Genomic DNA, 15,008 nt, shown 5'->3' with positions numbered 1-15,008 from the left:
GGACCCATTGTGAGGTTTTGGTTTCGAGAGGAAAGGGAGCAAGTTACCTACCTGCTCCCCGCCGGCTGCCGGCTGCAGGGACAGGATGTCTCTGAGTTCCTGTTTCTCTCCTCTGAAGGAGACAGAGCTTGGAAAGGTGCCGACACCTTATGACTTATCTAACATATGGGGCTATTGAATCAAAGCTGTAGAACTGGAAGGGACATTTTTGGGCAGTGAAGCCCAACCCCTTTATTTTACAGATGAGGAAAGTGAGGCACAAAGTGGTTAAGTGACTTGCAAGCAGGATCATACGGCTAGTAAGTGTCTAAGATTAGATTTAAAACCAGGTCTTCCTGACTTCCGAGGGTAGTGCTTTTATGCACTACAATTCACTACCTGTTACAGATAGTTTTGATTCTATTAGAGAGAGTAAAGGTGTCACTTAGGAGCATAGCTTTTTAAGCAACCCTTCTTTTTTCTCTTAATTGGAATTGTTTATATCTCCAGAATTTCATTTTTGAGAACTTCCCATCTCTCCCAGCTAAACTCACCTGAACTCATTGAAATCTGCTTTCCCAGAATCTAAGGTATATGTCAGACTATACCCAGATCTCTTCTCCAGTTCTATTACATTCCAACAATCAGTTTTCCTTATTGGTGAAGGTTAGTTCTTCACCTTTTCCAGTATGGGAGGGGAGAAATCACAGGATAGGATGCTAAATTTGCATCTACATTTTTATAAAGCTAGTATACATTTCCTTTGCATTAGGGATTCCAGACCTGAAAGAACAAGCTTCCCACCCATGAAAAAGGTACCATATTTGGAGTCTGAAGACCTGGTTTGAAATTGTCATATTGTAATGAAAAGGTAAGGTAGAAAATGCTTAGAAGGCATGCTTAGATGTTCTGCTGTGGGCAGAAAGTTCTGGTAGATGTCTAGATAACTGAAGTCTTCCATCACTACATGTCATACCTCCATGTCAGCCATCTAATACTCCCTAAAGGCCTTGTCTTTTCCCTCATTCTTTTCAGATGGTCTGTGATATATTCCTATGATAGAATTACTTCTACCTCACTTTATCTTTGCCCAGAAATTGTCCCCATCACGCCAATGAACATTTATTACCATGTGCTAGGCATTGTGCTAAGTGCTAAAAAGTTACAAAGAAAAAGCAAAAACAGTTCCTGCTCTCAAGAAACTTATATTTTAATGGGAGAGACTATATAAATGACTACCTACATATAAGACACACAGAGAATAGGTGAAGTGCCCATTAGAGATGAAGGCACAAGCAGCTGGGGCTGCTAGGACTCCTAAAGAAGTGGAATTTGACTTGAGTCTTAATTGCAGCCAGGGATTCTAAGAGTCAAAGGGAGGGAGGGAGGGCATACCAGGGCAGGAAGGCATGGGGAACAGCAAGGACAAAAGTGGGAAGAATGAACATGGAATGTCTTGTGTTTGAGTAACAGCATGTGCATCAGTAAATATGAGTTGCAGAGTTCATTACAGTGCTTAAGACTGAAAAAGTGGGAAGGTGCCAGGTCATAAAAGCTTTAAATGCCAAACAAAGGACTTTATAATATTTAATTCTGGGAGATGACAGTAAGCTACTGGAGTCTAATGATTAGAAGGTGATGTGGTCAGATCTATGTTTTAGGAAAATCCCTTTAGCAGGTGCAAAGAGTTTGGAATGAAGAGAGACTTAAGGAAAGGAGACCAAGTAGAAAGCTATTGTAAAAAAAAATTAAAGGAAGAGAGAAAGAGAGAGGGAGGGAGGAAGGGAGGGAGGAAGGAAGGAAGGAAGGAAGGAAGGAAGGAAGGAAGGAAGGAAGGAAGGAAGGTGTATATCCCATTTGAAATGTCCAACAAAGTGTTGGTGATGCAGAACTGGAGCTCAGGAGATCTGGGAATCATCTGCTTGGAGATAATTAAACCCATGGAAATAGATGAGACCAACAACAAAAGACTATGGAGAGAAAAACAATGGAGAACAGAGATTTGTGACACACCCACAGTTAGTGTGAGTGACATAGATTAAAATCCATCAAAAGACTGAGAACTAACAGTCAAACAGGTAAGAAGAAAACCAAGAGAGGAAAAATGAGTTTGAAAACCAACACTACTACTAGATCTATAATCCAAAGGGATCAAAGAAAGATGAAAATGATCCATATATGCAAAAATAATTATAGCAGCTTCTTTAGTTATATCAAAAAACTGGGAACAAAGGGAGGACCCATCAACTAGGGAATAACCAGACAAATTATGATATGTGAATGTAGTGAAATAGCACCATAAGAAATGATGAAAGGGACATTTTCTGAGAAACCTGGAAGATGGGCATGATTCAGAGTGAAGTAAGTGGAACCAGTATTACAATTTATACAAAAACAACAACACTGCAAAGAAAAACAATTTTAAAAAACGAACTACGGCCAATGCAATGACCAACCTTCAGAGGACCTAAGATGAAACGCATTACCCACTTCCTGATAGAGAGGTGAGGGATTCAAGATTCAGGATGACAAATTGGACAAGGCCAATGTGGGGATGTGTTTTGGTTGACTGCAAATTTTGTTACAAGGCTTTTATTTCTCTTTTTTTTTTTTTCCAGTTTGGGGTTGGGTGGAAGGGAGTAAGAGACTAGGGATAGGATAGCATCTTCCCTTTCACCCCCCAAAAGAGAAAAGGTCACTGAAGCACTTCTGAATGTACAAAAGAAGACAGAATCACATAGCTGCAGGATAGCTTTAAAAGTAACATGTTAAATTAATTATTAAAAAAGAGAGGAAAGTTGTATATAACACATTTGAAGACTGACATACGTTCCTCTTTCTCTTCTTCTATATGGAATTGCCCATTTTATTTACAGTTTGTTAAGTTCAGAATAGAAGATATATAGATTTTAAGATGAAAATAAGGGATAGGAAGAGATAGAAAGATAAAAAATTATCATCAGATAAAGCACATTCAGAGTTCTTGAACATGGAAGTAGAAGACTTATGGATGATAAGATCAAAGGTATGAGCACTCCAATGCTGAGGTGAAATGTAAGAACACATCATGGAAGTTCACTTGATTAAGGACCTGAGAACTTTAATATGAAAGTGGGGGATTTAAGATGAAAGCATTATGGACCAGATAGATATACCAGAGAGGAAAAATGAAGGGGTGGTCAAATCTGGAAGGGATATTGGGATGTAGAGTTGAAGGGGATGGGAATGAGGGATAAGGCAGGTGATGTTAAGCGGTAGGGTTTGTTCTTCAGTAACCAGGGGTTCAACATAGAGATGGAGAGAGTAGGAGACACTGAAAGTATGTTAGCCATTAGGGAATGAGTCCACAGAAAGTAAAAGTGAATATAGCTTCATACTATACAGTATTACTCTTCCCCCAGCCCATTACCTATTCAATCTTACCTGTTTCCTTTTGAATAAGGTATATATCCATTCAGAGACATATTTCAGTCAAGGGTCTCATTCCACCAATTCAATGATTACTATGATGTCAAATTTGCCTCCTTGTATTATAAGTTCTAATTCACCTTATTTTACATACTTTTCTACAGATATTTATGGCTATTGCTTTTGTTGTTTTATCTTGTATGAATTTTGGGCTATCTTTAGTTCTAATCTTGCTGTGTCATAGCTATATACAATATCTAATTTGGGGATATATCTAAGTTGTTTTCTTCCTTTACCTTCTTTTTCAGTTTGAAGACCTTTTCATTAGACTTGAAAGACATTAGGCAATTAACATTTTTACCAGCTCTAAGTGCACTGTGATTGTCCTTTGTATATTTTAAGCTGTGATTAAGCTGAGAAGCTTTGAACAGAGAGCTATTCTCAAAGTCAGTGGAACCTGGGTTCAAATTCTGCCCCTGACATATACTGCCTGTAGTCCAGGACAAGGGCCAATGGTAATATTTCCCTGGGGTGCGCTGGTATCCTCCTTACCCCTGCAGACAGGTTTCTGACCTTGAGAATTTCTTGGTCATATCTAAGACACATGCCCTGGAAACACAGCAGAACTTTTTATTGTTGTGCTCAGAATGATAAACCATTGCCTCAGTACTGCTGATTTACAATCCCTGTAGAGGCACATCATTAATCTTTAGAAGACATGCTTGCCAGTAAGATTCTCTCCACCATTCCACCTCTAACTCTCTCATAACAAGTTCATCCTTTCATTACAAGAAGCCTGGAATATTGCAATAATTTCCTATTTCAGGTGGTCTAAGCCTTTTTGCATCATGGATTTCTTTGGCTGACCAGTGAAGCCTGTGGACACCATCTCAAATAATGGTTTTAAATAATCAAAGGAAATTAATTTTTTAAAATTTGAGGTAGAGGTTAGCATAAATACAGATGTCATTTCTCCCCCTCATTCATGTTCTCCCTAAAATCTATTCATGAGAACAGCTTTGCAAAGAGGAAAAGGTGTCAAATTTAATAAGCTATCTATAGAAAGGAAGTTGAAATCAGAGGAGCCATGTGAAAAGCAATATATAAGCAGAATCATTGTAATTATTCTCTAAAAATGAACACTGAATACTGCTTGTCACTGGACAGCACTCATCCTAGGCAAGTCATCTGTATGACTGTAGTGACTTATATTTTACATTATGAAAGGTGTTTACAAAGGAGAGGTGACCTTAGAAAGAAAGTTAGTGGTCACAAATGAATGAGGAAGGATATGTAAGAGGATAGAGTTAAAAACGGCAGCAGTGGTGAGATTCCAGAGGGAAAGATTGTGCTTCTCTAATTTAATTGTCTAAGACTTGTTTCATTAATTGTGAGCGTTTAGTACATACATTTTTTCAAACATATATTTGTGTAATATTCAGACTAAGCATATTTATAATGTAAAGTGCTTCAATATTAACAGCTCATAAATTTAAATATCCACTGTGTAACTTGTGAGGGTTTTTTTCCAAAGATCCTCACATTTTCTTTTAAGAAATTGCTGACAGGGTTTGCACTGACAAAACTAACCTGACACACCCAACTTCCTGATTCTTGGTGGAGTCCAAAATGTATTATCATGACTAATATGTATCATATTAAAATAATTCAAGAAAGTAATAGGGGTGGTTTAATTTACCTATGATACATCAAACATCGGAGAATCAAACAACTTTAGAGTCCAAATTTTTTTTTTATTATGGTGGCATTAGAGATACGTTCAACCAACGTTGCTGACAGAGACAGCAGCCACACATATATTCAGTACTCACACGGGCATAGCTATTACTTTCTATATAAGGACAGGGGGTGGACCTGGGACTTCACTGATAAAAGGGACTTTAGCTGAGGGAACTCCCTCTATCAACACGAGTTAGCACCTTCTCAATAACTCATTAAGAGTGTTCTGGAGTTCCCCTTCTTGGAATCCCTAATTTTCAAGATTAGTTCAGTCACCACCTTCTATATGAAGTCTTCCCTGATTTTCATCCAACCCCACAAATTGCACCCCCATTCCCTATGCTGTTAGTGGCTTCTCTCCTCTAAAGTACCTTGTATAACGTGTGTGTGTGTGTGTGTGTGTGTATCAATCAATAACATTTAATAAGTGCCTCTCTGTATACCTCTTTGTGTGCTAAGTGATAGTGATAAAAAGAAAGGCAGAAACAGTCCTTGGTTAAAGGAGTTTGTAAATAGGTGAACAGATCACTAGCCTTGAATTCAAGAGGACTTGAGGTAGAATGCTGACTTAGGTAGCTACTAGCTATGGGATGCCAAGCAAGTCACTTAACCTCAATTTGTCTCAGTTTCCACATCTGTAAAACAGGGGTAATGATACCTACCTCCAAGGATTGTTGAGGACAAAATGAGATCATATTTGTAACAGCCACTGCAAACCTTGGAATGTAAGATCTATGAACCAAAGTAAGCGGCACTCAAATGCAGTCAAACAGGAGACAGAAAGTTTAAACATCAACATCTTGGGTGTCAGTGAACTTCAATGGATAGGGATGCATGAATTTGATCATTCTATATACTACTATGGGCAAGAATCCTTTAGAAGAAATGGAATGGCCTTCACAGTCAATAAAAGGTCAAAAAAGTCAAAAATGACAATGGTATCTGTTCAAATTCTACGCAAACCATTCAACATCACAGTAATACAAGTCTACACTCCTACGAATCATACTGAAGAGGCCACAGATCATCTCTATGAAGACGGACAACATGATCTCAAAAAAAGTCACACTCATCATACGGGATTGGAATGCTAAAGTAGGAAATCAAAAGATAATTGGAAGAACAGACAAATGTGGCCTTGGAGTACAAAATAAATCAGGGCTGAGTTAAATATAGTTTTGTCAAGATAACTCACTGGTCATAGCAAATGCTCTTTTCAACAACCCAAAAGGTAACTCCACAAAAGGATATCACCTGATGATCAATATCAAAATCAGATTGATTATATATTTTGCAGCCAAAGATGGAGAAGCTCTATACAATCAGTTAAGACCTCGAACTGACTGTGGCTCACATCATGAGCTTCTCATTGCAAAATTCAGACTTAAATTGAAGAAAGTAGAGAAAACTATCCGATAATATAGGTATGATCTAAATAACATCCTTACAAATATGAAGTGAAAGTGATGAACAGATTTAAGGGATTAGATCATTTAGATAGCATACCTGAAGAACTATGGACAGAAGTTTACAATATTGTACAGAAGGCACCAAAAAAACACATTCCAAAGAAAAAGAACAAGAATTCAAAATGGCTTTACAAATAGCTGAGGAAAGAAGGCAAGGGAAGAGAGAAAGGAAAAATATATCCAACTGAACCACAGAATTCCAAAGAAGAGCAAGGGGAGATAAGGTTTTCTAAATGAGCGATGCAAAGTAACAGAAGAAAAGAACAGAATGGGAAAGACAGATCTCTTCAAGAAAATAAGAGATATCAAGGGAAAGTTCCATGCAAAAATGAGCAAGATAAAAGACAAAAAAAGGTAGGGACTTAAGTGAAGCAGAAGAGTTTAAGAAAAAGTGGCAAGAATATGCAGAAGAACTATCAAGAAAGATCTTAACACCACTGATAACCACAATGGTGAGATTGCTGACCTAGAGCTAGACATCCTGGAGAGTTTCGTCAAGTGGGCCTCAGGAAGCACTGCTCACAGTACAGCTAGTAGAGATGATGGAATTCTAGCTGAGCTATTTGAAATTCTAAAAGATGATGCTGTTAAAGGGCTGTACTCAATATGCCAGCAAATTTGGAAAACTCAACAGTGACCAATGAATTGGAAAATATCAGTTTATGTCCCAATTCTAAAGAGCAATAGTAAAGAATGTCCAAATGACCAATTGTTCTCATTTTCCACACCAGCAAGGTTATGCTTAAGATTCTGCAAGCTAGGCTTCAGCATTGTGTGAACCAAGAATTGCCAAAAGAACAGGCTGATTTTCAAAGAGGTGGAGGAACTAGAGACCAAATTACCAATATTCACTGGATTATGGAGAAAGTAATACAGTTCCAGAAAAACACCTACTTCTGCTTCATTAACTACACGAAAGCCTTTGACTACGTGGATCACAACAAAATGTGGCTAGTCCTCAAAGAGATGAGAGTACCAGATCATGTTACTTGTTTCCTGAGAAACCTGCATGCAGGTCAAGAAGCAACAGTTAGATTCAAATGTGGAACAACTCATTGGTTGAGGATTGGAAAAGGAGAACAATAAGGCTCTATACTGACATTATTTAACTTATATGTAGAGTACATAATGGAACATGCTAGTCTGGATGAATCAAAAGCTGGAATTAAGGCTTCTGGGAGAATTATCAACAACCCCTGAGATACAGATGATACCACTTTGATGGCAGAAATTGAAGAGGAATTAAGTCTCTTGATGAGGGTGAATAAGGAAAGTGTAAAAGCTGGCTTGAAGTTTAACATCAAAAAAAAACAACTTGACAACTGATTGGCAAACAGAGAGAGAAGAAATGGAAGCAGTGTCAGATTTTATGGTCTTGGGCTCTAATATCACTGCACAACAATAACTGTAGCCATGACATTAAAAGACACTTCTTTGAAGGAAAGGTATGGCAAAACTGGACAGCATGCTAAAAAGGCAGAGACATAACCTTGCTTACACAGGTCCACACAGTTAAAGCTGTGGTTTTTCCAGTAGTGATGTATGGCTGAGAGTTGGGCTAAAAGGAAAACTGAATGCTGCAGAATTGATGCTTTTTAATTATGGTGCTAGGGGAGGCTTTGGAGAGTCCCTTGGATAAGGAGATCAAATTAGTCAATAAATGAATTCAGGCTATTCAATGGAAGGTCAAAGGTCAAATACTGAAGCTGAAGCTTAAATACTTTAGCCACATAATGAGAAGATGGGACTCATTGGGAAAGACCCTGATGTTGGGAAAGATTGAAGACAAAAGGAAGAGGGGGGGCAGAGGATGAGATGAATTAACTGTGTCATGGAAACAGAACATAAGCTTGGACAGACTTTAAGAGACAGTGGAGGATAGAAGGGTCTAGCATACTATGGTCCATGGGGTTGTGAAGAGTCAAACATGACTGAATGATCAAACAACTACATTGCGAATCTTAAAAAAAAATTATATAAATTCTAGCTATTGCTTTTTATTATAAGTAGTAGTAGTAGCAGTAGTAGTAGTAATAGTAGATGATACAAAACAAAGAATAAATGTAATCTGAGAGATATAGACAGCAGCAGAGAACTAGAAAAGGCTCCCACAAAAGATGGGATTTGAGCTGAGTCTTAAAAGAAGCCAAAGAAACTAAGAATGGAAAGTAAGGAGGCAGATCAGCTGATGCTAATTCATGGAGACAGGAGGTAGAGTGTCATGTGAGCAAGGAGCCCAAATAGGTCAATAAGGCTAGATTGTATAGCACCTGTAGGTCAGAAGACTGTTAAGAAGACTGAAAACAGGAAAAGGCCAGGATATAAAGAATTTTAAACATCAAATAGAATTTATATTTGATCCTGCAGATAGATAACAGGGAGCCAACAGAAGTTGATGATTTTTACTAAGATCATTGTCAGTTGAATTGGAGAATGGGGAGTGGCAGGGAGACCAATTAGAAGGCTGTTGTAATAGTCAAAAGAGAGGTGATACATTAGGGTGGCAGCTAAATGGACACATTACATATACATATGTACGTGTATATGTATGTATATACATACTCACGTCAGATTTGAGTTGTCTTGAAGTAAGCCAGAGAAACTGAACATGTGTGTATAAAATAAATGTTACAAAGGCAGAAAAGACAAGATGTGTCTGAAGGACATGTATGTGTGTGAGGAGTGTGTGTATAGTATGGTGTGTAGCACAGTGCCAAGGCTGCAGGCCTGAGTGACTGGATGGGGGGGAGGGGGGTGCTCTGGAAGGCAATTACACGCATGCCGTGCATCCCACCAGTGACAGGACTCCTCTGGCCTTAGGACGGGCCCAGACGGCCAGTGCTGACCCTTCGAATTCTCCAATTCTGCCATCGTTTTCACGTAAGCTCCTTCGCGACAGGGTTTTGTTTTCTTGTGTTTTTTCACGTATCAACAATCAATCGATAAATAAACACTGATTGAGCAAGCACCCACTTGGTGCCAGGCACTTGGCCAAGAGCTGGGGATACGAAAATGGGCAAAGGCGGTTCGTGGCCTCAGGGAGTTTACCTTCTACCGGAGGAGGCAGCCGGGCGCCGGGGGATCGTTAACCGAGCCTTCCTCGTGGCTGAGCCGGCGCGGGGCGCGGGGTCCTCTCCCTCCTCCCCTGGGCTCAGACGAGGCCGCCCCGGCCCAGGGCAAGCCCCCGAACCTCGGACCGGGGCACCCTTGCTAGTCTGGGGGGCTAGAACCCGGCTGCAGACACGCGGTAGCTGGCTCACGGCACCGTTCGCTGCCTCGGTTTCCCCGTCTGTAAAAGGGCCCCTTTCAGGACAGATGGGGGTGATGGGTCCGGAGCTCTCTGAACACCTCGATGCACTACGTACACGTCAGGGTTATCACGGGTGAAGGCCCTGGTCCGCTGGGCCCGCGGGTGGTCGGGGGGCTCCTCCCGCCCCCACAGACTACACCCCGCGGCGCCCAGGCCGCGTTCCTGCGCCTGAGGGCGAAGCGTCCGCGGCGGTGCGCGGCGCCGAGGAGCCCGTGCGGGCCCCAGCACCCCGGATCCAAAGTTCCGGCACCCGCGGCGGCAGAGCCGAGCAGCGGGACACCGGGGAAACCCGAGAGGAGTCGGCAGCGTCCAGAGAGGGGCGGGGCCGAGACTAACCGAGAGGAGGGGCCGGAGGCGTTAGGCGGGCCCGCTGACAGGAAGTGACGTAGGAGACTCGCGCTACGTGCGCGGACGTGGCGGCGGCGGCGGCGGCGGGGTCGGCGCCGGGGGGCGGAAGTGGCGGCCGCGCTGGGGCTGGTGTTTGTATTTTGGTTTCGGAAGGCGCCCGGCGGCTGAGCCCGGGGGAGCCAGAGGAGGAAGGGGCGGAGGAGGAAGAGGCGGCGGCGGCGGCCGTGGGCGCCCGGCTCCGGCCGAGGGGGAGGAGCGGCGGGAGGCGGGGACGGAGCCCGACGGGGGCGGCCCCAGCGGCGCGAGCCTCGCACCGGCCAGTCTGAGGGAGGGGAGCGGCGCGAGGAGGCGCAGCCAGGCCGCGGAGGAGACGCCGGTCTCGGGCCTCGTCCTTGAGGAGTCACCGGCCGCGCCGAGCCAGGTAACGAGCGGAGCCGCGCCGCCTCGAGCTGGCCGCGAGCCCCAGGCCCGGCCCAGCCGGTGTCCCTGCTCCCGGCCCAAGATGGCGGCCCGCGGCCCTCCGGGCTCGTCCCCGGAGAGTCTCAGGCCGAGCCCCGTGGTCCACCTGTTGGCCTTCCTTTTGGGCTCATGCGGGGTGCGGGGGTCTCCTGTGAGGAGGCTTCAGACTCGGGAGCCACAGGCGTCTGTATGCCCTCCTCGGGCTGCTCCCCCAAACTCCGGGCCTGTTTCCTCCTCAGCAAACCGAGGGGCTTGGACTGAATGATCTTGTCCAGGGCCTTGGAGCAGCTCTGATGAGACGGAGAGTGTGTAGAGCCCCTGCGGGGGGCAGGGCCCGAGTACAAACGGGGTGTTGTGACCGCGCGAAAAGCGCCTTTTTTACAGTAATCCTAAAACACTGGAAGGTTTCTCCCCTGGCCGTCCGGGGCTGAGTTACCTGTCTGCCTTGGTTGAGAGTGAGCACCCGGTTTACTTACAGGTGAAAAGCTGACCCCACATTCCTTCCAAAAAGATTTGAAAAAAAACAACCCGGCTTTGTTGTGCTAATTAAGTTATAGGGTAAAATGAGATAATATCTGTAAGATGCTTTGCAGACCGTAAAGTGCTATATCATTGTTAGCTATTGTTATGTGAGCCAAAAAATAAGTGTTTTTTACTTTGTCTATATTTTTAGTGCTTCAGAATTGTTTTTAAAGCCTGCTGGAATGGGGGCGGGAGGAAATACCTTTGATAAGTTATCATCCACTAAACTATCTTTTGCATTCATAAAATACTATGCTAAATAATTTAAATATCCTAATAGAGGTGAGTGGTATGATGTGAGAGCCATATCCTTTGTAAATAGGAAGACTTGAAAGTTTATCTTTATTTTTTTTAGTTAATCTTGTCCAACCACCCAACTAAATCAAAATTAAACCTTACTCTGATAAATTTTTCAGTTAACTAGAAGATAAATCCGAAGCTTAAATGCCAAAATACTAGCTAAGCGTCACAGGATGAAATACAAGCTTCACAATTTTGCTAAATAGAATGCTTTTATAAAGTTGTCTGTCCCAAAGCATTGAGATCTCTAGGTGAAGTAGTAGGTGGAGTATGGGACTTGTATGAGTTCAAATCCAGTCTCAGCTACTAGCACCTGGAGAGATCATTTAACCTTTCCAGCCTCAGTTTACTTATCTTTAAAATGGGGGTAATAACACCTGTCTCTCAGGGTTATTAGGATAAAATGAGATATATGTAAAAATGCTTTGTGAACCTTAAAGTGCTAGAGAAATGTTAGCTATTATTATAAACCACTATTTCTTACTGCTGTTACTAGCAGCCTAAAAGACCTAGATTTAATTTCATGCAAGTCTAGTTTTTTGATGCAAATTTTGAAGTTAACACAGCAATTTCTTAACTGAGCTTTCAAACTGAGACTTTTTTATAATCAAGTTTAGCTTAGTATTTGACTACCAGCCAATAAACATTATTAAACACCTAACACACATATAGTAGGTAGTTAAAGGCTTGTTGACTTGAAGCATTTAACCAGTGCCTCTTATTTGCTAGGCACTGTATGCACATAGACAAAAATAAGTTCCTCCCCCTCAAAGAACTTACTGTTAGATAACTAACAAGTCTAAACATAACATCCTTGCTCAGTATTCTAATATGCAGTTTTACAAATCATACCACATCACACAACTAGGGAGTGTTTGATTGCAGTCAGTCATATCCTGGGTAGGTGTGTTAGTGCATTTTGAGCCTGTAAGACATTGCATTGGCAATTAATCATTGTCCCCATCACGTGAACACGTAGTAAGCTATTATCCCCTTAGTTAAGAATAGTTCTTGCAGGCAGATGTTTCCACACATGTTTAATAGACTGAGAACAATTTGTTGTTCAGTCACTGTATGACTTCATTATCCTGTATGGGTTTTTCTTTGCAAAGATACTGGAGTGATTTGCTGTTTCATTCTCCAGTGGATTAAGGCATGCAGATTAAGTGACTTGCCTAGAGTTACACAGTTAGTGTCTTAAGGAATTGTACTGGATTTGAACTCAGGTCTTAACTCTGGGTCCAACAGTCCACCCACTGAACCACCCAGCTGCCTCCTAAGAACAATAGATAATATTCATCATTGAGAGTGTTGCTTATGTATACTGCCATGTTTTTGTAGGAGTTAAATAATTCTTAAATTCAAGACCTACTAAAACAGTGAATCAGAAATACTATTGTAGGTAAGTTCAGTGATTTCTTAAGTATACTGTGTAGAGAAAAGTAACAAGTCTTGGTTAAAGTTGGAAGAAAATTTTGGTTATTATTGTTCACTAACTCTTACGTTTAAGAAATAGGTTGTTAAAAGAGAAAAGAAACAGGATGGAGAGTTTTTCTATGAAAATAATTTTATTTAAACCACTGTACTACCTATATCCTTGGGTGATTTTGAAAATGTATGAATTATATGCTTATATATATATTATGTTATGCAAGATATTACTGAAAATATATGCAGTCATTAATGAAAAACAAAACATTTCCATAGCAATAGAGTAACCCAACAATGGCACAGGGATGATTTTTGAAGATTATAATTCTTAACATTTTCAGCTGTGGAATTAAAAATTAGTAAAATTTCTAAAAATAAATGAGAGTGTGTTTCCCAGAAAATCAGACAACTCATGTAGTATCACACTGCAATCATTAAATAATTCATATTGGATTTGATGTGTTTTATTATTTTCTACATTTAATAACAATATTCATTTTGGTGTTGATTAACAGGTTATTGCCAGTAGAAAGAAAAATATTGACACTTGCATCCTGGAAGTCTACCACTTAAGAACCTGAAATTAGGGATTTTATTCTAATTTGGACATGGCTAATCGAGGAGCAACAAGACCCAATGGACCAAATACTGGGAATAAAATTTGCCAGTTCAAACTAGTACTTCTTGGTGAATCTGCTGTTGGAAAATCAAGTCTTGTGCTTCGATTCGTGAAGGGCCAATTTCATGAATTTCAGGAGAGTACCATTGGGGGTGAGAACGCTTTTTTTCCCTACTGAATTTAATTCATATATTGACTTGAATCATGTTTCTGTGATCTTTGTTATTTATAATCTTTTTGTAGACTGTCTGACATCTTTCCTAAGTATAATATGATTGTATCTTAGAGACAGAGAGAGAGTGCACAGTGTCCTGCAAGTGATTCAGTCACAGGTACCTGCTTACTGATGACATAAGCATATTCTTTTACTTTGATTCCATTAGATTTATCACCTTGAAGGATACAAGTGCTGTAATATGCAGCATTGTAGATTTGTAATTTAAAGGAGCCTCAAAGGCAGCTTTCATGTGCAGCTTTACTGAGGCTTCAGTAAATGAAATAATTCACATGATGTTTCCCAAGTCAGAAGTGTCGGAGGCAGAATTTGAGCCAGAGTTCTAGGATTTGTCCCACAATAACAGATTTCCATTGTATTTTGGCATTAGCAGTGTGGTATAGTGGGGAGAACACAAGACTTGGGTGCTAAAGATCTGCTTTGTAGCTAATCTGATGATTATGAAATTTACTTATCCTTTCTAAGACACTTTCTGCATCTATTAAATGCTTTTACTCCATTTGATACTCCATTTGAATAGTCATGAAAAATCACTTTCAAAGCACTAATGGGCTACCCTGAAGGCAAGGTGGTCTAGTCAAATGTATGGATGCCAAATTAGTAGGGAGAATTTCTAATAGTAGCTGAACATTTCATACTTAGAATGATGCAAATAGTACAGTTACCCCAAGGGTCACTTGGGGAAATGATCCAGTGGTTTTATATAATTCAGCTGTGCTCTGAAATTTGATTCTTCAGTTAGTATTGTCTCTGGTTTTCTAAAAGATACTTTGGAAATGAAATAACATTCTTTACTCTATACCTGTGCATTTCCTAATAACAAACAATCCTGACCTATACATCTGTTAGATAACTTATTGGTAGACGAGTAAAAAAAAATACATTTGTTTAGAAACAAAATTTTTAAAAATGTATAGATTATTTGAATTTGATGTAAGGTGGCACTATGTTGAAGGTTCTAAGATATAAATAGGACTGAGTAATAAAGATTTTAAGGCTCTCAAGTAGGATTCTATCCCCTGTCTCCCTCCTCCCTAATTTGCTCATGATGGTATGCTTCAAATAAGATTGCATAAATTTCTATATTTTCATTTGAATGTAGCAACCATCACTTCCTCTCTTGAATTGTTTAGTGTTACTAAGTATTGTTTAAATTCACATTTTAACATTTTTTCCTTTAAGTTAGCT

The 15,008-nt window shown here is 40.7% G+C and overlaps 1 protein-coding gene across 2 annotated transcripts in view; it reads left to right on the top strand.

The window, feature by feature from the left end:
- The first annotated feature begins 14 nt into the window (after positions 1-14).
- The window catches only part of RAB5A (RAB5A, member RAS oncogene family), a 56,988-nt gene continuing 41,994 nt past the window's right edge, over positions 15-15,008 (top strand). The window contains exons 1-3 of one of the 2 annotated variants that reach the window (XM_072651222.1): positions 15-136; positions 752-850; positions 13,482-13,737. In XM_072651222.1, the coding sequence (XP_072507323.1) occupies positions 13,575-13,737 (163 nt within the window). In that variant the 5' untranslated portion in view covers positions 15-136; positions 752-850; positions 13,482-13,574. Of the gene's footprint in view, positions 137-751; positions 851-10,505; positions 10,676-13,481; positions 13,738-15,008 lie in introns of those variants that run through there. The other variant, XM_072651221.1, reaches the window with a different exon arrangement.

Source organism: Notamacropus eugenii, chromosome 3 (genome assembly GCF_028372415.1).
Source record: "Notamacropus eugenii isolate mMacEug1 chromosome 3, mMacEug1.pri_v2, whole genome shotgun sequence".
NCBI classification, from domain to species: domain Eukaryota; kingdom Metazoa; phylum Chordata; class Mammalia; order Diprotodontia; family Macropodidae; genus Notamacropus; species Notamacropus eugenii.
This window is presented reverse-complemented; position numbering and strand designations above follow the sequence as displayed.